The sequence below is a fragment of the Culex pipiens genome, chromosome 2, assembly GCF_016801865.2.
Source record: "Culex pipiens pallens isolate TS chromosome 2, TS_CPP_V2, whole genome shotgun sequence".
Taxonomy (NCBI): domain Eukaryota; kingdom Metazoa; phylum Arthropoda; class Insecta; order Diptera; family Culicidae; genus Culex; species Culex pipiens.
The window spans coordinates 204,594,464-204,615,788 of NC_068938.1; the positions used below are offsets into that span (position 1 = coordinate 204,594,464).

The 21,325-nt window shown below is 38.3% G+C and overlaps 2 protein-coding genes across 3 annotated transcripts; one reads left to right on the forward strand and one right to left on the reverse strand.

The window, feature by feature from the left end:
• Positions 1–3,846: 3,846 nt before the first annotated feature.
• Positions 3,847–10,237, forward strand: LOC120416341 (neuralized-like protein 4). The gene is made up of 5 exons (XM_039578068.2): positions 3,847–4,091; positions 4,160–7,740; positions 7,802–7,906; positions 8,172–9,025; positions 9,081–10,237. The coding sequence occupies exons 1-5, from the start codon at positions 3,936–3,938 to the stop codon at positions 9,425–9,427; spliced, it is 5,043 nt and encodes a 1,680-aa protein (XP_039434002.1). The 5' UTR covers positions 3,847–3,935; the 3' UTR covers positions 9,428–10,237.
• LOC120416344 (T-cell immunomodulatory protein) lies at positions 9,995–21,277 on the reverse strand. 2 transcript variants are annotated; one of them, XM_039578073.2, is made up of 3 exons: positions 19,758–21,277; positions 10,243–10,714; positions 9,995–10,170 (listed from the first exon to the last, which is right to left on the reverse strand). In XM_039578073.2, exons 1-2 carry the CDS (start codon positions 21,121–21,123, stop codon positions 10,278–10,280), a joined length of 1,803 nt encoding a protein of 600 aa, XP_039434007.1. In that variant the 5' UTR covers positions 21,124–21,277; the 3' UTR covers positions 9,995–10,170; positions 10,243–10,277. The 2 variants fall into 2 exon arrangements, with proteins under 2 accessions (XP_039434007.1, XP_039434006.1); XM_039578072.2 differs by having other exon boundaries at positions 9,995–10,714.
• Positions 21,278–21,325: the final 48 nt, after the last annotated feature.

Sequence of the window (21,325 nt, forward strand, 5' to 3'; positions counted from 1 at the left end):
TTATATAAATAAGAAAAAAAAAGTAATAAATAAAAAACAATTATAATTTCAAGCAATTACAAATCAGAAAAAATACAAATCCCAAAAATTAAAAAGAAATCAAAAAATATATAAAAAAATCGAAAATAAAAAAAGTCCAAAATTGAGAAATTTCAGAAGGGACCATCCATAAACCACGTGGACACTTTATTAGGAATGTCGTATCCCCCCCTCCCCCCCCCCCCCCCTTCGCAATTCGCAATTCACCATTTTCAGTGTAAGAACGGGCCTTGACCGATCTTCGTGGACAATTGTCTATAAAAAAAACATGTGGAGCTTGTGCAATCGCCACAACCCCCCCCCCCCCCCCCCGGCCTCTAAACTGTCCACGTGGTTTGAAGATGGTTGCAAACTAGCAAAAAAAATCAAAAGAAATAAATAAAAAAACGAAAATCTACAATTTTTAAGTTTAAAGCTTTAAATATGCTTCATAAACTTAAAAATTTGAGATTTTCGTATATTTAAAAAAAATTAAAAGCGTACTTAAAAGAAATCTTATATTTTTTTGTCGCAATAAAATCGCAATAAATTTTTCTCACAAAACTCGTAGTGTTAAACAATAGCTGGCCTCCATTGCTACCTTTAAACACTGCGAGTTTTGTTGAATAGTTAGGAAAAAGCAAAATAGTTCTAGCTGTAAAAATGCTTATGCGCCCTTTTCAAATGTTACTCCAGGAATCTACAGATTTTTTAAAGGTCCTATAAACTATTTCGTTTCATATGTTTATAAGACCTTTTTTTATTTAAAAAAAACTCTAGAAATATAAAAAAAAAAACAGAAATATGAAAATCCGAAAATTATGAAATTAAACAATTTAAGAATTAAAAATTCAAAACAGCGAATAATTTTTAAAATTCAATAATTAAAGGATAATTAGGTTTGCGAATTTAAAAATTTTGAGGATTCAAGAATAGGGGGATGGCGTCGCTATTTTTAGACCACGTTTTCCACTTTTTCTCATCGAAACCGACTACTTTATCGAGTTGGGTGGTGACGCGCGGTCAATTATGTGGCATTGTGTGTGAAAAGAAAAGAATTTTATTTCGTGTTTCATCCTGATTGGCTTGCTCAAGTCCTTCCTACATCATCGTTGATCGGGAGGCACGACGTCGTGTAAATTGTTGCATTAAAATAAGTTTAAGTATTACTGTAAATGACTGTAAAAAAGTCCTTCCTATATCATCAATGTCGTCTGGGTAATTGTGATGAAAAATTACATTTATTCAGTATTTAAATACCTGTGCGCGAGTGTTTTGGTGTGCTAATTAGAAAGACCTTCCAATAGCATCGTTGCTCGGAAGGCTCGCCGACGGGTTTGTTATGAAAGTCCTCCCCATAGCATCGTAGCTCGGGAGGCATCGAAAAACCAATACCTTATCCTACTAACCCAAAAAAAAAAAATAATCACGTGATGCTTGAAGGAGATGCTGTGGATTCAACGGTCTCAAGCGGTATCAACAAGTATATAGCGAAAAACTATGTGCTTGATGAGTCTGCAACTTCAACTATCGGACTAACATTCCTCCCTTTTGTTGAACTGCAGGCTTCTTGGGAGGGCGCCGGTATTGACTAATAAAGTCGGGGTCTTCAGGGGTTAAACAGTGAACGGATGGTTGGCTCCCACTGATCATTTTTGATTCATTGTTTAACTTCAGCTGATCTGTCAATAACGGAGTAGCAGCTCATTGGCAGTCAACCATGCTCATGCTCATGCTCATGCTCATGCTCATGCTCGAAACCGACTACTTTATCGACTTCATTTTGCTGGGCGAGATAGGACGCCGTCTATTTTTAGACGATGACTCAGCACTTTTCCACTCTTGCACTTATAAAAACCAGGTGGCAGCACGATGTAACGCCACGTCCCTATGCTGATACGTTTGAGGTGGAATGACCCATGCTTAGGGTAGGTATCAAAGGAAACTTTTGAGCTTCCGAAGTCCGAAGTTCGATTATCCGAAGGTTTGTATGGGACTTCGGATAATCGAATCAGGAACAAAAAAAAATCAAAATTTGTCTTTTCTTACTTTTAACATCAAATTCGAGTTTTGCGACCCAATTTAAGTCAAATTTGAATGGTTGATGATTTTCAATATTTTTCGCCACCATTTTGGCGCCATCTTGGATTTAAAATTTTAAAATTACTTTAGAGTAGTTTAAGGGTCATAATTATGCTCAACAATGAAAAATAAGACAACGAAAAAAAATTTGTTCATGATTCGATTATCCGAGTCTGGACTGTATTTTAATTTATTTTTGTTCAGTTTCTTACAACTTTGGAACTGAAATTTTGTTTATTGTTAAGACATTCTAGGATTTTTTTTTTGAAAGGTCCTATAAGCTATTGTTAGGGTTAGTGAAATTCCACGATTTCGCGGACAGCGTGAAATCCGCGAAATTAGTCTTTTTCCGCGAAATCGCGTGAAATTTTATGTTTGTGTGAAACTGTAACGATTTATCTCAAAATATTTTATTATACTTAAATAGGAATGAACATAATTTTAAGAATTTTACTGTAGAATTGAGCGAGCGAATACCCTTGTTCAATTACTAATACAGGGTTAGTGAATTTCGATGAATTTATAAAAAATTTCAAATCATTTTCAATATTTCATCCATAAAGACTATTTCTGAAAAAAAAATTCAATTGAAAAGCTTAATATACCATTTGAAGAATTGTTTAGATTTTAGAAACAAACAAAATATAGTAATATTTTTTCGCTTTAGTAAAATTTTACTACAATTTTATATAAAATGTAAAATTTCATAAAAAAATTAGAAGAAATAAGCTTTGTTTTATCCAAAATTATAGGAAGAGTATTTTTTATTTTTGAAAAAATTTCAGATTTTTTTTCGAAGCCCTGTTTAATTTTAACGATATTTGATTATTTTGGTGGATAATTCCCGTGAAAGTTCAATATGCCACCTGTTATTTGTTTTCTGTTCTCATTTACAAATTATATTTTTTTGCCTATTGATGTTAAATTTAGTTTTTGAAGAGAGAGATGAAATCCTTAAAAATTATTTTGAATGGGCTGAATGTCGCAGAAAATTCAAACTATTTTACTCATTTTGGCTGGACAAGATTGTTGAATCTTGCTGTGATATGAAATTCAATAAACTGTAAACTGATAAAACAGAAGCAAATCAGCGAAAACGTTTTTGCTTTATTAGTCGAATATTAAAAAAGTAGTTCATTAAATGACATTTTGTTTTAAAATTTAAATAAAGCTCATCTATTGACCAGGTGGAAATATTTTTGAAAATTAATATTTTTTTTTGTGTCAGGTTCAAATTTAGTGAAGATTTATTTAGTTTATTGAATGAAGTATAAATAGTAATTTCTGTGATTAAAACAAAAGATTTTCAGAGTTATTTTAGCATTTTTCACGTTCCGCGAAATTTGCGTGAAATTTAGTGTTTTGAAATCGAGGTCCCCGTGAAATTAGTTATTTTCGAGCGTGAAAAATCACTAAGCCTAGCTATTGTGTTTCATAAGTTTATAGGACCTATTCAAAAAAAGAACTCTAGATATTCAAAAATTCAACAGTCGGATTTTCTGTAGTTTGATTTAAAAGAAAAGGACAGGATTAAACAAAACAAAAACATGCCAGCTGATAACAGAAAGCCGGCATAAATAACTGGACTTCACCAACACGAACCCATATCGATGTAGATGTGACATGCGTGAAAATAACTGTTTTTGTCGTGTTTTGTTGTTATCGATACGTTCCATTCATAAAAATACAACACAACAAAGCCCAACAACAACAAACTCTGACAGTTCGACGCTGCTGTCAAAAATTTTCACTTCAAACCTGCCAGACTTGCATCGAACAACAAACCCTCTTGTTCTGCTGTGCTGTGAATCGGATTGTCGCGCCGGAACCGGGAGATGTCGTCGTTCCACCGACGGTGCGGCAAGCGCATCACGCTGGCCAACAACAACCGGACGGCGATGCGGAACATTAGCGAGTTCAACCACGGGCTGGTGCTTAGTTCGGAACCGCTCAAGGATGACGTCCTGTTCGAGGTGCGGATCGATGAGAAGGTGAGATATTGATTTTTTTTTTTGGTCTGGGAGTTGATTTAATTGCGGCTCTGGTTTCTTTGTGGTAGATTCACGCCTGGAGTGGTAGTATCGAGATTGGCGTGACGACGGTGAATCCGGAGACGACGGAGCTGCCACCGTGTGCGACCAAGCTGAGGAATGGAACGTGGGTGATGTCGGGGATTTCGGTGCTGAAGGATGGTCTCTCGCTGATGGAGTATTATGGGTCCGATCTGGACAAGCTGGGGGAGGGTGATCGGGTTGGGGTTGTGAGGACGGCGCAGGGGGAGTTGATTTTCTTTGTGAACGGAGATTCGCAGGGCGTTTCGGCGGTGGACATTCCGAAGAACGTGTATGCGTTGGTGAACCTTTATGGGAAGTGCGTCCAGGTTTCGATTTGTCCGTCGGACAGCTTGGAGTATGGTAACGAGAGTACACAGATTTCGCAGAACATCGACATTGCCATGTCGGTGGAGATGTCCGTTAGTGCAACGGCTAACGGGGGAGGTCCTTCCGGGTCTAGTTCCGTACTGGACGCGATCGATCCTAGCGATAAGTTGAGATTTCATACGCGCTGTGGATCGTTGGTGAAGTTGAGCGCAAATTGTAGAACTGCCGAAAGGCGACGACCTCTGGACGAGTTTAACAACGGAGTCGTGATGACGCATCGACCGTTGCGGGATAACGAGCTGTTTGAGATTCGCATTGATCGCCTGGTTGACAAGTGGTCCGGCTCGATCGAGGTCGGCGTTACGACGCACTGCCCGTCAGCGTTGCAATTCCCAGCGACTATGACGAATCTGCGCAGCGGAACCATCATGATGTCAGGTTGTGGAATTCTGACCAATGGAAAGGGCACACGTCGCGAGTACGGTGAGTTCAACCTGGACGAACTGCGCGAAGGTGATCGCGTAGGAATGATGCGAAAGTCGAACGCAAATCTTCACTACTACATCAACGGTCGGGATCAGGGGGTGGCGGCCACTCGGGTTTCCCAGCAGTTGTGGGGTGTCATTGACCTGTATGGCATGACGATCAAAGTCACGATCGTTGATCGAGACGAACGTGAGCAGCAGAACTTGGTCACTCGGCGTAATAACCTGATGAGCTTGCCCGTCACCGAGCAGGAGTTGATCCCGCCAAGTCCGGAAATAGACCTGAGCCAATCGGACCGACTGCTGTTCCATCCAATGTGCGGATCGCACGCTTCGGTGACCCACAGTGGTAGAACGGCGTTGAGGCCTAACGCTTCGGACGACTTCAACAACGGCGTCGTGCTCACGCGTAGACATCTACGTCCAAACGAGATGTTCCAGGTAAGATTGGAGCGGGTCGTCACCAAGTGGGCCGGCTCGATCGAGATGGGCGTCACAACTCACAGCCCACAGGAGCTGGACTTCCCCTTCACCATGACAAATGTCCGTTCCGGTACGTGGATGATGACCGGAAATGGCGTGATGCAAAACGGCATGACCGTGATCGAGCAGTACGGTCAAAATCTAGACCGCTTGCAGGTTGGAGATCGCGTCGGTGTCGTTCGCAAGGACGACGGAACGCTGCACTTCTGGGTCAACGGAGTTGACCAAGGCCCGGCTGCTTCCAACGTCCCCGAAAAGGTCTACGGCGTAATCGACCTGTACGGACAAGCGGCGCAAGCCAGCATCGTAGACACGTCCGAGTGCGGCACTCCGGACACCGGAAATTCAACAATCTCAAACACCACACTCTTCAGCAGTGAACCCAAGCTGAAGTTCCACTCCGTTCACGGAAAGAACGCCCGAATCTCAAACGGAGGCCTCACCGCATGTCGTCCCAAAGCCCTAGCAGAGTTCAACGACTCGATCGTGTTCAGCAATCGTCCGCTGAGACAACGCGAACTCTTCGAGATCGTCCTCGAAACGGTCGTAGACCAGTGGAACGGCTCGATAGAAATCGGCGTAACCGGAATCCGGCCGGACGAGCTCAGCCTGCCAAGCACCGCAACCGATCTCGAACACGACACCATCATGATCTCCGGAACGACCCTGATGCGCAACGGAGTTACAATCCGCAACGATCTCCCGTTCGATCTGGACACCCTCTCGGCGAGCTCGCGTGTCGGAGTCATGCGCAACGGCGACAACATCCACTTCTTCATCAACGGCGTCGACCAGGGCCCGTACTACGAGTGCAAGGCTCCGAATCTGTACGCGGTGATCGACCTGTACGGACAGTGCGCCCAGGTCAGCATCACCACACCGCTCCCGGACATTCGAGCTCCTTACGCCATCAGCGAAAACTCGCAGAGCCTGCAAGCGACCTCCGTTATTCAACCGGCACTCGAAGCGAAACATCGCTGGTCGTGCATCTCCGGCAACGTTACGCTCATGCAGAACTGGACGTTGGCTTCACGTTGCACCAATACGGCACTGTCGCACTGTCTGGTCTTTTCCGAGCGACCCCTCGTGGTCGGAGAGACGTTCGAGATTAAGATCACCGAGATCAATCCGCTGTACGCGGGTAGCTTGAAGGTTGGTGTCACCGACCTCAACCTTTCGGACGAACACGTCCGCAAGAACATCCCAATCAGCATGAAGCGCATCCCGGCGAACGTTTGGTACGTCAGCGGAAACGAGGTTCGGTACAATTCTACGCTGCTGCAGAAGTCGCTGGCATCGCTGGATTGGCTACGGGTTGGCGATCGCATCGCGATCGAGCTAACCGCTTCGCGCACGCTGAAGATCCTGCTCAACTCGGAAGACATGAACATCAGCTTCCAGAACGTTTCGGAAGACATTTTCGCCGTGGTTGAACTGCTCGGGTCAACGATGGCCGCTCAGGTCATCTCCTCGCAAGGCCCTTCGTCTCCGTTGAGACCGTGCAGCTTGCGCTTGCAGGACTCACTGGAGCTTGGCCTCGATCCGCTGAACAAGCAGGATTCCATGCTGGAATCCATCGACTCCGACTCGCTATCGTTCGAGTTCTCCGAATGTCACGGCAAGAACATCCAACTCCTCGACGACAAAAAATCCGCCGGACGAATGCAATCCTACCACCAGGGCGTGGTCTGCCTCTCGAAACCGCTCTGCAAGGGTCACAGCGTAAGCATCAAGATCCTGCAGGTCAACCCCAAGTGGAAGGGAACCATCGCCGTTGGCGCGCTCGGAGTTTGCCCCACCACGCACCAGTTCCCGTTCCCAACGTCCGCCATCCTGTTCCGACGACCCTGCTGGATCGCCACCCACGACTACATCAACATCAACGGCAACAAAACCCAGTCCAAGTACGCGGAAATCTTCGAACAGATCCAACCGGGAACCATCATCACGCTAACGCTGACCCACGCCGGTAACCTGGGCATCACCTTCGGCCAAACCCAGCTCGACGACCTGGCCATCGGGCTGCCGCACCACATCTATCCGGTGTTTGACATCTACGGCCGTTGCGAGCGGATCGGGATCGTTAATGGGGACGCCAAGGGTGGCAGTCCGATCAACGAGGAGCTGGCACTACCCGCGGGAGCGGTTCCGCTTGGTGTCGGTGGAGTCGCGGAAGGATCGTCCGCGCTGGAGGTGGAGAACGTGCCGCAGTGCGAAAAAGCCGATCTGGAGGTGCACGAGAAGGAAACGGACGTGGCGGGTGCCTCGAACCCGGGAACGTCGTCTTCGATGTGAGTTTTAACGGGGATGTCGGGTTGTTTTGCTGGAACTAATCGATTTCGCTGTTTTCAGGAGCCGCTCCGTAATGGACAGCGTGTCCGAGAATCTGCTGATGAACATTTCCATCAAGAATCGAACCGCCAACGAGGCCAGGAATCAGGATTTATCCAACTCGTGGTGAGTAATAATTTTTGTTTAGAGTCGCACGCTGGCACGTGGATTTAGCTAAGCCGCTTCAAATGGTGAATAAACGCTGGATTAAACCGTTTCTTACCCACAAACGCTTGATTTTCACTGTTTTGCTTGTAAACAAATATTGAGGAAACTGACTGACTGACATTTCGATCAACAATTAAGTTTCGCTTTCCAGCCGTTCCATGATCCGTTAGCAAACGTCAAACGTACACGTTAAATTTGGACAACCTCAATTTTAAATTTTCAGCTGCCTCCGCGACTCGCTCCAGCTGCAACATTCCACGAATCTCAACATCCAGCGAAGCCAGAGCACGCATCGCTTCAACGCGCTGCAGGGCAGCTTCGACAGCAACCGCGGCGAGCTGTCCCAGTCGGTCAACTTTGACGAGGGCTTCGAAGACTACCGCAGCACGACTGGAGCGGCAGCCACTTCTGCGGCTGCCGTAACGGCGGCAGCTTCCGGTGCAGCTGGCCAGGCGAACCAGGAGAGCAACACCGATCCCAACTATCTGGAGGACGTGGACAGCAACATTGATTTCAGCATTCAACTGAACGAGTCCGAGCCGGAAGAGGACAGCAACACAATCGCCAACAATCGGGCAAAGCTGGGGTTGCCGCTGCAGAACAGCTGCTCGACGGCTCCGGAACATCAACCTCCGGCGGAGTCGTCAGCAGTGGCATCTACAACTACCACGGGAACTTCCACCGGTCGTCGCGCCAACGTGGTCGAGTTCGCCGAGGATCCGGTCGTACGGCTGTCCCGCGCCAACTCGATCTCGTCGGCCGCTTCGGTGCTGAGCGTGGCCGAGAACAAGGACTGCGACTACCTGAAGCTGGTGATGGGCTTCAAGCGGACGCTGATGCTGCCGGACGTGTTCTTCGCCGGGGACAGCTTCGGGTGCTTCTGCGAGGGTTGCGCTCCTTCGCTGCAGGGCACGATGGTCAGCGGGTGGGTGCGGTTCAAGATCAACCAGCAAACGCTGAACAGTTCCTGCGATGGCCGGATGACTGGGGACGATTCTGTTTGGACTACGGCGTACTACAACGCGCGGGTGGAGAAGATACGGTCGGTGCTGGATCACGGTCAACCGTTGCCGATTGGTGAGAGATCTCTTGAAACCACGAATTTCTCAATCCTCAATACCTGTTCTTTCAGAATCGTGCCAATTCCTGCCGGAAGGTACCACAGTCGGGGACAACTTTGTACCCGGCACGCACATCTTGCTGCAGTCGCAGCCGGACTCGAGCGAGCGTTCGCAGCGTTCGTCGTTCCACCGGTACATGGCCAGCGGAGTGTGCTATCGGATTTGCGCCACCTTTGAGGTTCGCGTGAGGTCGCAGGCGCTGTCCAGCATTGAGTTTCCGGATGCGGCCGGCAGTGGTGTAGGAGAGGGCGGGTCAAGCACTTCCGGTGCCGGAAGTGCTGGGCTGCGTCATTGGACGACGAAGGAGGCGGACGCTTGCGTACTGACTGCATTGATGGTGCTGCTGGCACCGGCTTAAGACGAGAGACTGCATTTGAATGTATTTAAAGTATTGTATTGACTGTTTAAGATATATGTGTAATTCCGTACTGACAATTGTGTTCTAACAATTTTCTTCGCTTATTGTCACTCTCCGCAAACGTCAAACCATCCAAATTTGTTGCTGGATCTCTTCCGGAAGAGATACTGGAATCTTTTTCTTAGAATGTATTCTCTTTCTCTAAGCATTTCCAAGCCGTTTCTGCACCAACTCCGTGTCTGACCGGAAGGCCTTTGTTTGAGATCTGATTTTCACTTGATAAAGAGACGCTGTTTTGAGCCGTTCCTAACCTGGGAAACAGAAGCAGGTCCAAAAATATCCGGAATCCGTAATAAAGCAATTTTCTTACAACAGCTGCCAAATGACGTGATTTTGTTGGCATTTCATTTTCCATCTGTTCCTTCAGTCGTTAAACGACTTTCGATGCTGTCAGTTGTTTTATGAATGTCAACAAACACGTTAAAGTTAGAAAAGCAAATTTGGAATACATTTCGAGCTGCAGCAAGTGATTAAAAATGGGACTTTCTCACAAATAATTACTCTCGCTTGGCGTTTTCTTTCCTGGAACATTGTGAACTGTGTCTTTTTCGTTTATTTTATTATTTTCTGGTTATTATCAGTAGATTTTGAGAATGAAATGAAACTTGTCGCGCTCGGTCAGTACACTATTCGAATATTATCGATTAAAAAAACAATAATAAATTATTCCAAAAAGAAGGAAGCTAAAGCACACACACGTATATATAAAGAATAGAATCAACTATAAATAAAGAGAAATATCGCAGAATATTTACCCCGTCTTCGTCTCCACCTGCTTCGAAACTCCCCTCTACATCGCATCAAAGTGGAACCGATGTGCCTCCAGCGATCTCTGGATGCGATCCTCGCGCTTTTCCTTCGCGTACAGGATCAAAATCAGCAACAGAATCACCAAACAGATCCCCCCGAGCGCCACCACACTCATCAGGATCAGCTTGCTCGGCGTCACGAACAGCTGCGCCTTCCACTTTTCCGTCTGGTCGATCGGACGCGGAACGACGATCATCTGGGAGTTGGGGATGAGTTGGGTCCAGGTGCGCGAGTGGTTCGACAGGCCGACGGTGAGCGAGTCGACAAAGTTGGGCGTGCGACCCAGGCCGAAGGTGGTGTACGGGAGATGGAGCGAGAAGTAAGCGGACTGGGGGAGCTGGGCGGAGGCGCCGTGCTGCGGGTCGCCGTCCTGGGTGGTGGTGTTGTACTCGATGCGAGGACCGGGCAGGTTGGTTCCTGTGGGGGGAGAGATGTTAAGATATTATAAATATTTTTTTAGAATAATTTTTGATTGTTTAAGACCATTCTATAGCATTGTAGTTCGGATGGCACATCGATGGTACACAATACCGACAATCTGATTGTCGACTTTCGCTATCACAATGTTTCTCGATCTATCGATACCTCCTTCAGCCCTTTCAAACTTCATACTGCAATGCTTTTCTTCGATGTGATCCCTAGCTCAATTTTTTCTCAAAAAGCCATAACAAAAAAAAAAACGAAAATTTTAATATTCAAAAATGCAAATAATCGAAACATAAAAATTAAAAAAAAACCCGATTTAATCCCACCTGGGGTGAGATAGAGCCTTTCTTACAAAAGGAAGTTAACGGCAGTTGATTTTTTTTTTCAAAGAAATAGCAATATAAAGAATGGTCCATTCATAATACAATTCGAAACTCAACCATATTTTTTCATATAACTGAAAAGCGCTGGTTTTTGCCCATTTGCCATGGCCGGTTGTAAGCTGTGCTCGCACACAAGCATTTTCGATTTTTTAAATCAGAACACATTGTTTTTGCGACAGAGATTTAGTTCACAATTTGCGATGTTCATAATGTTTTCTGCATATCGCTAAATTGTTCGTATTCTCTGAGTGTTTTTTTTGCACTTTTCAAAATATTATAAGTTAACGAGAAAACAAAATAATTCCGTCCTGCTCCAGAGCGTTAAAGTGGTAACAAAATGACTGGCAGAAAGTGTTTCAACACCCGAGAATTTGCCGTGTTGTAAACAACGATGTAACGGTAAAGCCGCATAAATGTTCTTGAAAGCTTTGAAACGCCTACTGTAATTCACTAAACTGTCATTTAGGCGTTAGGCAAAATTGTGAGCTTTCAATAAGCAAGCATTTAGGCGTTTTTGGGATTGGGAAGCATACAACGACTGAGCGCTCGGTGGGACTTCACTACGACAAACGCAAACGTACCGAATAAACCACCGTGGTGCGCTGGTACGATGAACAAAAATACTAATACACAAAAAGGCTAGTACCGAAGCTAGAAAACCAAACCCGCGATGTGCGTTGTCACTGGCACATGGGAAGCTTGAACGCTTCCCAGAAATTCGTTCGCTCAGAGTTCGATCAGAGAATGAGCAAAACAAAAAAGAAAGGCAAAAGAATGAGCATGAGGCTTCAGAACAGATAGCTGCTTGCGTCTAGTTTGCGTTCACTGAAGCTTAGCATAGAAAATAATGATAGGCGATGTGTGATGAACGAGCAATCGATAAAGCAACTTGCACTAAAAGGGGGTAATCTAGTATCAAAACTCTACACGCGCCAGCATTTCTCGCGTCTGCATGTGAAGCTCAACTTGGCAACTTGTCGACGAGGCGACGATCGATCGTCCATGATTTTTTGCAGATTTTTCGAATGAATATTTCTCGAGAAATGATTTGGGAACGAAGCTTGATTTGGCGTCGGTGCCAAAAGCAAACACTATACCTTTCTTTAGTAAGAAAGGCAAAAATGGAAATTTTCTAAAATCTGAACGGTAAATCCAAATGAGGTCAAATTTGTTTCAGAACATCGAGTATGGTCTAGATTATGATGTGGAGAAAAAAAATTCGATAAAATGCCAAAGGAATAGTTTTGGCATTTGGTGAAAATTGGCTTTTACCTTTTTTAGGGGTTTTTCCCCCTCACAGTGAATTAGTCCACAAGCTGTAAATCAAAAACCACATTACCGACATGGATGAAAATTTGGGAGGATGTAGGGCTGGAAAAATGCAATTTTTTGGACAAATAAACGATTTCAATACTTCAATTTTCGACCGAATTTTCATTTGAAAACCGCCTGATTTGGTGAAAACACACTCCGAGTCCCCATAAAAAATGGATAAATTCAAATTTGGTATGGAACTGGTTCAGGTTCAGCACATCCCCTTTCAAATGCGCCCAAGAGAGCTTAAATCCATAATGTGGGCTCTGAGAAACCCCCTACCACAAAATTGAGCACTTTTTTACCACACACGGACGTCACGCGTGCTCTACAGTAAATTAAGCGCCAAAATTCGGATATTGGAGGTAGACGAATTCTGTCATTGTCAATCGATCGGGCGTCGAAAATCGATCGTCCATGATTTTTTGCAGATTTTTCGAATGAATATTTCTCGAGAAATGATTTGGGAACGAAGCTTGATTTGGCGTCGGTGCCAAAAGCAAACACTATACCTTTCTTTAGTAAGAAAGGCAAAACACACACATTTTAGAAACTCAAAATCTAGAAACTTCAAAAACATAAAAAAAAACTTAAAAATTTATCAAAAATCTGTATTAAAAAAAATCTAAGTTCGATTTTTTTTAAATTTAGTTGATAAAAAAATAAAAAAAGACATTGAAAATCTTACAATTAAAAAATACGGAAATTTTAAGCATTAAAAAACTGCGAAATGCAAAAAAAAAAATGCAAAAACAAAAAAAAATGTGGTATTAAAAAAAGTTTAACAAAATTAAAAAAAAATCAGTAGTAAAAATACAGTTTTAAATTCCAGAGCTTTAGAAATTTTTTTATTAAAAAATCTGGGGATCACAAAAAAATTAATAAAGCAAAGCAAGTCTAGATTTTTTTTTTTACAAAATTGGAAATATACTACAAACTATACTGTTTATGATCGCAAAAATGTCCCATATGCATTTTCATCATTTTTGTGTAATTGATGCAGTTTGGTCCAAAATCGTGAGATCTTTCAGAAAAGTTTACAATATCCAGTACTTTGTTCTAGAAATCAGGAGGAAATCCAGTTTTTTCGCGAAAACTTAACACGTAACCTTATGTGTGGGACAAACTTCAAATGCGTTTTTCTCAGCTCAGCAGTTTTTGCATACGGGACATTTATGCGAACATGGGGGGGGGTATAAAGGTCCTGTTATCTAAGATGTATTTTTTTTAAATTTAAACAAGAAATATTAAAAACAAAAATATAGGAACTCAAAAATCTTAATAACTCAAAAACACAAACATTAAAAAATCCTAAACTAAAAATTAAAAAAATATCGAAATTATAAAAATCAAAATTCAAAAATGTATAAATTAATTTAAAAAGAAAATTTGAAAATTTCGTAGTGTTAAAAAGTAATAAAAATATGAAAATAAAAAAAAAAACTGAATTTTCAACTTAAAAAATAGAAATAAAAAAGTTGAAAAATGAAAAATAAAAAAAAATTATTAGAAAAAAATTGCATTTCAAAGTTAAAAAAAGTTGAAAAATTCAGTAATTAAAAATCGAGAAATTAAAAGTGAGAGTGTGTGCGTGCAACATGGAGTTAAACTTTTCAAAGTGTCATGGTAACCTTCACAGCAACTTCATAGAAAGTTTAACTCCATGTTGCACACACTCTCACTTTTAATTTCTCGATAGGTATTGAATTTATAAAATTTCAGAGGTAAAGGGATTAGGGATTAGAAAAAATGAATGAAGCATTATCTGGATAATCAAATCACGAAAATATTATTTTTCACAAAATTTGGATCGCTAACCTGATACGTGTTACAAAAATGCTACAAACTATCCAATTTCCTGTTATCTAAAATGTATTTTTATTAAAATTTAGAAACTCAAAAATCCAGAAACATAAAAACTCAAAAACACAATCATTAAAAAACCATAAACGAAAAATTAAAAAAATTCGGAAGAAAAAAAAATCAAAATTCAACAAGGGGACCATCCATAAACCACGTGGACACTTTTTTGGGAATCTGTGAACAATTGTCCATATATAAAAAATCTTTTTTGTATGGATCGTGGACAATCACCATACCCCCCTCCCCTAAAGTGTTCACGTGGTTTATGGATGGTCCCAAGTTAGGCCGTTGCAAATATTTTTCAAAATTTCAGTAACAACATTTCAAAAGGGCGAAACCTACGATCCTGCCGTTTCGAGAAAAGCAACATTCAAAATTTTGCAATTCCGATCAATTCCTATTTTCACAAAAAAGCATGATAACCATCATTTTTTTCAAAACTTAACAGAAAATAGCAATGATTTCATCACAGAGAGCAATTTGAAAATAATTAAGGTGTTTTTGCTATTAAAAATTGAGAAAAACAAATTAGGCCTTTTTGAAGAGCGTGCCTCCATTTTCGCCCCACCATATTCGCCACCCACTCAACCAAAACAACGGTTTAGCCCGTCAGGTTACGCCACAAAGCAAAAGTAAACAACAGATTCGCCCTTTTGTTTTTTGTTCATTTTTCGGGTTTTTAAAGAAAAAAAGTGGTGAAACAACTATTTTATCATTGTGAAACGTTACAGTCAGTGATAATACAGTGATATTTGCAACCTCAGTGATAAAAAATTGGTCTAGAAAGCCTTCATAAGGAGTCCGATTCAGGCCAAGGCTCGTTGAGCTAGGATACACCGTAAGTAGCAAGTTGGTTTGACGATGTGGTCTATATTGAAGTGACGTTCCTTGGGGTGTCCCCGCCGGAAGTGGGAGACACCATCCTGCCTTCTCAATCTTTGCATAGCTTCGATGGTTACGGAGGCGATGATTTTGTACGGCATTACTCCTAAACCTCCCTACACTAACTTTTTGTCCTGCAACTGTTCGACCCAGAATCCCCGGATGTCCCATGAACCGGTAAATTATGGACCTTCACATCTAGATTGTGAATCCAGACCAGATCCGATACTACAATAATTGAAATTAAAAATTTATGTATTTAGGATCATACAAATCTGTGTTTGTTGTGGAATTGTGGTCAGAGACATCAAAAACATACATTTTGATCCATTTTAAGGATTGTCAGGTTCAAATTCACTAAATTATAACGAAAAATTAGTGTTTCTAAATATACGTCGGAACTTGCAGAAAACACTACATTCGCCCCTCGTGATTGGATGAAAACACAAGGGCGGAAACTCAATTTGGTTTGTTTTGATTGATGTTGTTGATTAGCCCTTTTGTTTTTTTGCTTGTAAAACTACGTATTTTCAGAATTTTGTGATGATGGAAGGTGTTTTAGAATCAGTTTTGTTCGCTTTATATGATTCTGACAAAAACTCAGTTTGTTTACATCTGAGGGTTTCGCCCTATTGAAAAGTTGTTACAGATTTATTTTGAGCAGAAAATAAAATTTTCGTTAATACTTAGATATTTTGGAAACTAATGATGGCAAAACAACTGGACAGGTGTATAATGCATTTTAAAACACTTTTTTCATTAAAATGTTGAAACCATGACTCGTAATTTCAATTTTTATACTTTTTTATTTTTTTGCCTATTACAATGAAAGTAAAATAAAATGTTAAAATGATTCAGTTATTAAAAAAAGGTACTGATTTTTTTTTTAAATTTCAGAGATATAGAGTATATTTAATTTTTAAAATCTAGCGATTAAAAAAAATAATCAGGCATTATCCGGATAATTTAATCTAAAAATATTATTTTTCACAAAATTTGGATCTCTACCAAATACAACACCAAAATGCGACAAATTATCTAATTTCAAGATATTACTATTATTATGATTTTTTGAATATAACATTATAATTTCGAATTTTCAGATTTTTTTTAAGAATTAAAAATTTTAGGAATTAAAGAATTTAAGAATATAAGAATAAAAGTATACACGAATTAAAGAATTAAAGAATTAAAGAATTAAAGAATTAAAGAATTAAAGAATTAAAGAATTAAAGAATTAAAGAATTAAAGAATTAAAGAATTAAAGAATTAAAGAATTAAAGAATTAAAGAATTAAAGAATTAAAGAATTAAAGAATTAAAGAATTAAAGAATTAAAGAATTAAAGAATTAAAGAATTAAAGAATTAAAGAATTAAAGAATTAAAGAATTAAAGAATTAAAGAATTAAAGAATTAAAGAATTAAAGAATTAAAGAATTAAAGAATTAAAGAATTAAAGAATTAAAGAATTAAAGAATTAAAGAATTAAAGAATTAAAGAATTAAAGAATTAAAGAATTAAAGAATTAAAGAATTAAAGAATTAAAGAATTAAAGAATTAAAGAATTAAAGAATTAAAGAATTAAAGAATTAAAGAATTAAAGAATTAAAGAATTAAAGAATTAAAGAATTAAAGAATTAAAGAATTAAAGAATTAAAGAATTAAAGAATTAAAGAACTAAAGAATTAAAGAATTAAAGAATTAAAGAATTGAAGAATTAAAGAATTAAAGAATTAAAGAATTAAAGAATTAAAGAATTAAAGAATTAAAGAATTAAAGAATTAAAGAATTAAAGAATTAAAGAATTAAAGAATTAAAGAATTAAAGAATTAAAGAATTAAAGAATTAAAGAATTAAAGAATTAAAGAACTAAAGAATTAAAGAATTAAAGAATTAAAGAATTGAAGAATTAAAGAATTAAAGAATTAAAGAATTAAAGAGTTAAAGAATTAAAGAATTAAAGAATTAAAGAATTAAAGAATTAAAGAATTAAAGAATTAAAGAAATAAAGAATTAAAGAATTAAAGAATTAAAGAATTAAAGAATTAAAGAATTAAAGAATTAAAGAATTAAAGAATTAAAGAATTAAAGAATTAAAGAATTAAAGAATTAAAGAGTTAAAGAATTAGAGAATTAAAGAATTAAAGAATTAAAGAATTAAAGAATTAAAGAATTAAAGAATTAAAGAATTAATGAATTAAAGAATTAAAGAATTAAAGAATTAAAGAATTAAAGAATTAAAGAGTTAAAGAATTAGAGAATTAAAGAATTAAAGAATTAAAGAATTAAAGAATTAAAGAATTGAAGAATTAAAGAATTAAAGAATTAAAGAATTAAAGAATTAAAGAATTAAAGAATTAAAGAGTTAAAGAATTAGAGAATTAAAGAATTAAAGAATTAAAGAATTAAAGAATTAAAGAATTAAAGAATTAAAGAATTAAAGAATTAAAGAATTAAAGAATTAAAGAATTAAAGAATTAAAGAATTAAAGAATTAAAGAATTAAAGAATTAAAGAATTAAAGAATTAAAGAATTAAAGAATTAAAGAATTAAAGAATTAAAGAATTAAAGAATTAAAGAATTAAAGAATTAAAGAATTAAAGAATTAAAGAATTAAAGAATTAAAGAATTAAAGAATTAAAGAATTAAAGAATTAAAGAATTAAAGAATTAAAGAATTAAAGAATTAAAGAATTAAAGAATTAAAGAATTAAAGAATTAAAGAATTAAAGAATTAAAGAATTAAAGAATTAAAGAATTAAAGAATTAAAGAATTAAAGAATTAAAGAATTAAAGAATTAAAGAATTAAAGAATTAAAGAATTAAAGAATTAAAGAATTAAAGAATTAAAGAATTAAAGAATTAAAGAATTAAAGAATTAAAGAATTAAAGAATTAAAGAATTAAAGAACTAAAGAATTAAAGAATTAAAGAATTAAAGAATTAAAGAATTAAAGAATTAAAGAATTAAAGAATTAAAGAATTAAAGAATTAAAGAATTAAAGAATTAAAGAATTAAAGAATTAAAGAATTAAAGAATTAAAGAATTAAAGAATTAAAGAATTAAAGAATTAAAGAACTAAAGAATTAAAGAATTAAAGAATTAAAGAATTAAAGAATTAAAGAATTAAAGAATTAAAGAATTAAAGAATTAAAGAATTAAATAATTAAAGAATTAAAGAATTAAAGAATTAAAGAATTAAAGAATTAAAGAATTAGAGAATTAAAGAATTAAAGAATTAAAGAATTAAAGAATTAAAGAATTAAAGAATTAAAGAATTAAAGAATTAAAGAATTAAAGAATTAAAGAATTAAAGAATTAAAGAATTAAAGAATTAAAGAATTAAAGAATTAAAGAATTAAAGAATTAAAGAATTAAAGAATTAAAGAATTAAAGAATTAAAGAATTAAAGAATTAAAGAATTAAAGAATTAAAGAATTAAAGAATTAAAGAATTAAAGAATTAAAGAATTAAAGAATTAAAGAATTAAAGAATTAAAGAATTAAAGAATTAAAGAATTAAAGAATTAAAGAATTAAAGAATTAAAGAATTAAAGAACTAAAGAATTAAAGAATTAAAGAATTAAAGAATTAAAGAATTAAAGAATTAAAGAATTAAAGAATTAAAGAATTAAAGAATTAAAGAATTAAAGAATTAAAGAATTAAAGAATTGAAGAATTAAAGAATTAAAGAATTAAAGAATTAAAGAATTAAAGAATTAAAGAATTAAAGAATTAAAGAGTTAAAGAATTAGAGAATTAAAGAATTAAAGAATTAAAGAATTAAAGAATTAAAGAATTAAAGAATTAAAGAATTAAAGAATTAAAGAATTAAAGAATTAAAGAATTAAAGAATTAAAGAATTAAAGAATTAAAGAATTAAAGAATTAAAGAATTAAAGAATTAAAGAATTAAAGAATTAAAGAATTAAAGAATTAAAGAATTAAAGAATTAAAGAATTAAAGAATTAAAGAATTAAAGAATTAAAGAATTAAAGAATTAAAGAATTAAAGAATTAAAGAATTAAAGAATTAAAGAATTAAAGAATTAAAGAATTAAAGAATTAAAGAATTAAAGAATTAAAGAATTAAAGAATTAAAGAATTAAAGAATTAAAGAATTAAAGAATTAAAGAGTTAAAGAATTAAAGAATTAAAGAATTAAAGAATTAAAGAATTAAAGAATTTAAAAATTTAAAAATTTAAGAATTTAAGAATTTAAGAATTTAAGAATTTAAGAATTTAAGAATTTAAGAATTTAAGAATTTAAGAATTTAAGAATTTAAGAATTTAAGAATTTAAGAATTTAAGAATTTAAGAATTTAAGAATTTAAGAATTCAGGAATTTATCACAAAAATTTTGAAAATACAATTGAATTAATTTTGAAAACATTGTCAACACCTTAAAAAATTGGCTTAAGCTGCTTTTTTATGGACTGCTTCAAAAGATAGAAGTATGTTTTTAAAAGCAATCGAATCAGAAGTTGAATTTGTTTCCACAAATAAGCTTGTCCTGCTGAGTTTATTTTTTAAAAGCTAATTAAATATGATTACTGAATCTAAACTCACAGAAAAATTTCCTGATGACCGACTTACCGTACGTTCTCTTCTTCCTCCCGAGCGGCGTTCGCTTCTTCGGCCCGGTCCTGTTGGACAGCCCCGTCAGCACAATCACCTTCACAAAGTTCGCGTCGTAATCGAGCGAGTTCCGGAATGCCACTGGCCGCGTACTGTTGGCCGTCTTTTCCACCAAAATCACGTCCAACACGCCGTCGTTGTAAAAATCGTAAAACGACCCCATCAGGGTGCCGTTGGCAAAGGGCGCCAGGGCCTTCCAGCGGATCGCGAAGGTTCGCTTCATGTGCGTGCAGGCTAGTTTCTCGCAGGGGACGTTTTCCAGGAGGAAGGTTTGGGTTTGGCCGGGGGTTTTTGAGAGGGTTGCTAGAAGGTCGGGGTAACCGTCCAGGTTGAAGTCTCCGCCGCGCAGGGAGATGACCTGGTTGGCCCAGTTGTCGTGTTCCGGCGTTACGAAGCCCCAGACGTCGTTGTGGTCGTCTTTGAAGTCGATGTGCAGGTCATGGAAGTGATTTCCGTGGTGCACAAAGATGGTTGAGTTGTGGCATTTGGCATCGAAGCAGAGGGGGACCACCATCAAGAGACTTCCGTCGAGTTCAACGTCGAGGAAGATGGCCTGACCGATGTGGGCGTCGTAGTTGCCGACGATGAGTGGGATTTCGTGGCTGTAGACGAACGCTTCTTCGTCTTCGGTGCCGTGCCAGATCTCGAAGCCACCCATCGTGGCCAGCACCAGGTCCGCGGTGAAATCCTTGTTCAGATCGATGATGGCGTGGGAGTGCGGAACTCGCAGCTCTCCTCCCTTGGCCTTTTTCATTCCGATTGCATCCGGAGGTTTCCGGTGACCATCCTGAGGCTTTTTGAAGATCCAGAACCGTCGTTCTCCGTGCGCGTCCATCCCAAACAGGTCGATGATAAAGTCCTTATCGTAATCCAGCGCCAGCGGCTGGCCTCGCATCACAATTAACGGTTCTTCGTCCTCTTTGGTGCAATTCATGTACTCCGAGCCGCCCCAGTTGATATAAACTCCCTGTTCGTCCTTTTCCCCCTCGCGACGCACCGTAAACATCACGTCCATGTACGCGTCCCCATCGAAATCCCCCGGAACAACTCCGGTGATGTGAAACTTTTTAAACTCGCACTTTGGCCCTTCCTGCAGCAGTGGCTTATCGTCACTGCCAAACAGAATCTGCACCGTCTTGAAATTGTCCCGCAGCACAAACACGTCAAACAGCTCGTCCGAGTTAAAGTCCCCGTACGCCGCCGGAATCGTGTCCGCCAGCTTGCCCCCAAACACCAGATCCGTAATGTCAAAATTGTTGTCCGGCCGAGATCCGGCGCAAAACACCAGCAGCTGGGCCATTGCCCACACAAACTGGAACTGCATCTTGACGCGCGCAGAAACGGTCGCGTCCGGCACGGTTCTCCGACACGTCCCAATCAAACGGGCATAATTTCCCCGGAAAAACCCAAAATTTTCCACTATTTTCACACAATCACCAGCTTTTTCCTGCGACTTTCTTCTTTTGTTATGATTCACTACACGCAAAACAAAGCATACCGATTTTAAACTCGTTTTTACTGATTCG

Bases quoted from the DNA above. Each gene is read 5' to 3' on its own strand.
- LOC120416341 (XM_039578068.2), top strand. From the start codon at position 3,936: ATGTCGTCGTTCCACCGACGGTGCGGCAAGCGCATCACGCTGGCCAAC. The intron at 4,092-4,159 runs GTGAGATATTGA...TCTTTGTGGTAG, and splicing joins AGGTGCGGATCGATGAGAAG to ATTCACGCCTGGAGTGGTAG. The intron at 7,907-8,171 runs GTGAGTAATAAT...TTAAATTTTCAG, and splicing joins CAGGATTTATCCAACTCGTG to CTGCCTCCGCGACTCGCTCC.
- LOC120416344 (XM_039578073.2), bottom strand. From the start codon at position 21,123: ATGCAGTTCCAGTTTGTGTGGGCAATGGCCCAGCTGCTGGTGTTTTGC. The intron at 10,715-19,757 runs GTAAGTCGGTCA...CTCCCCCCACAG, and splicing joins GAGGAAGAAGAGAACGTACG to GAACCAACCTGCCCGGTCCT.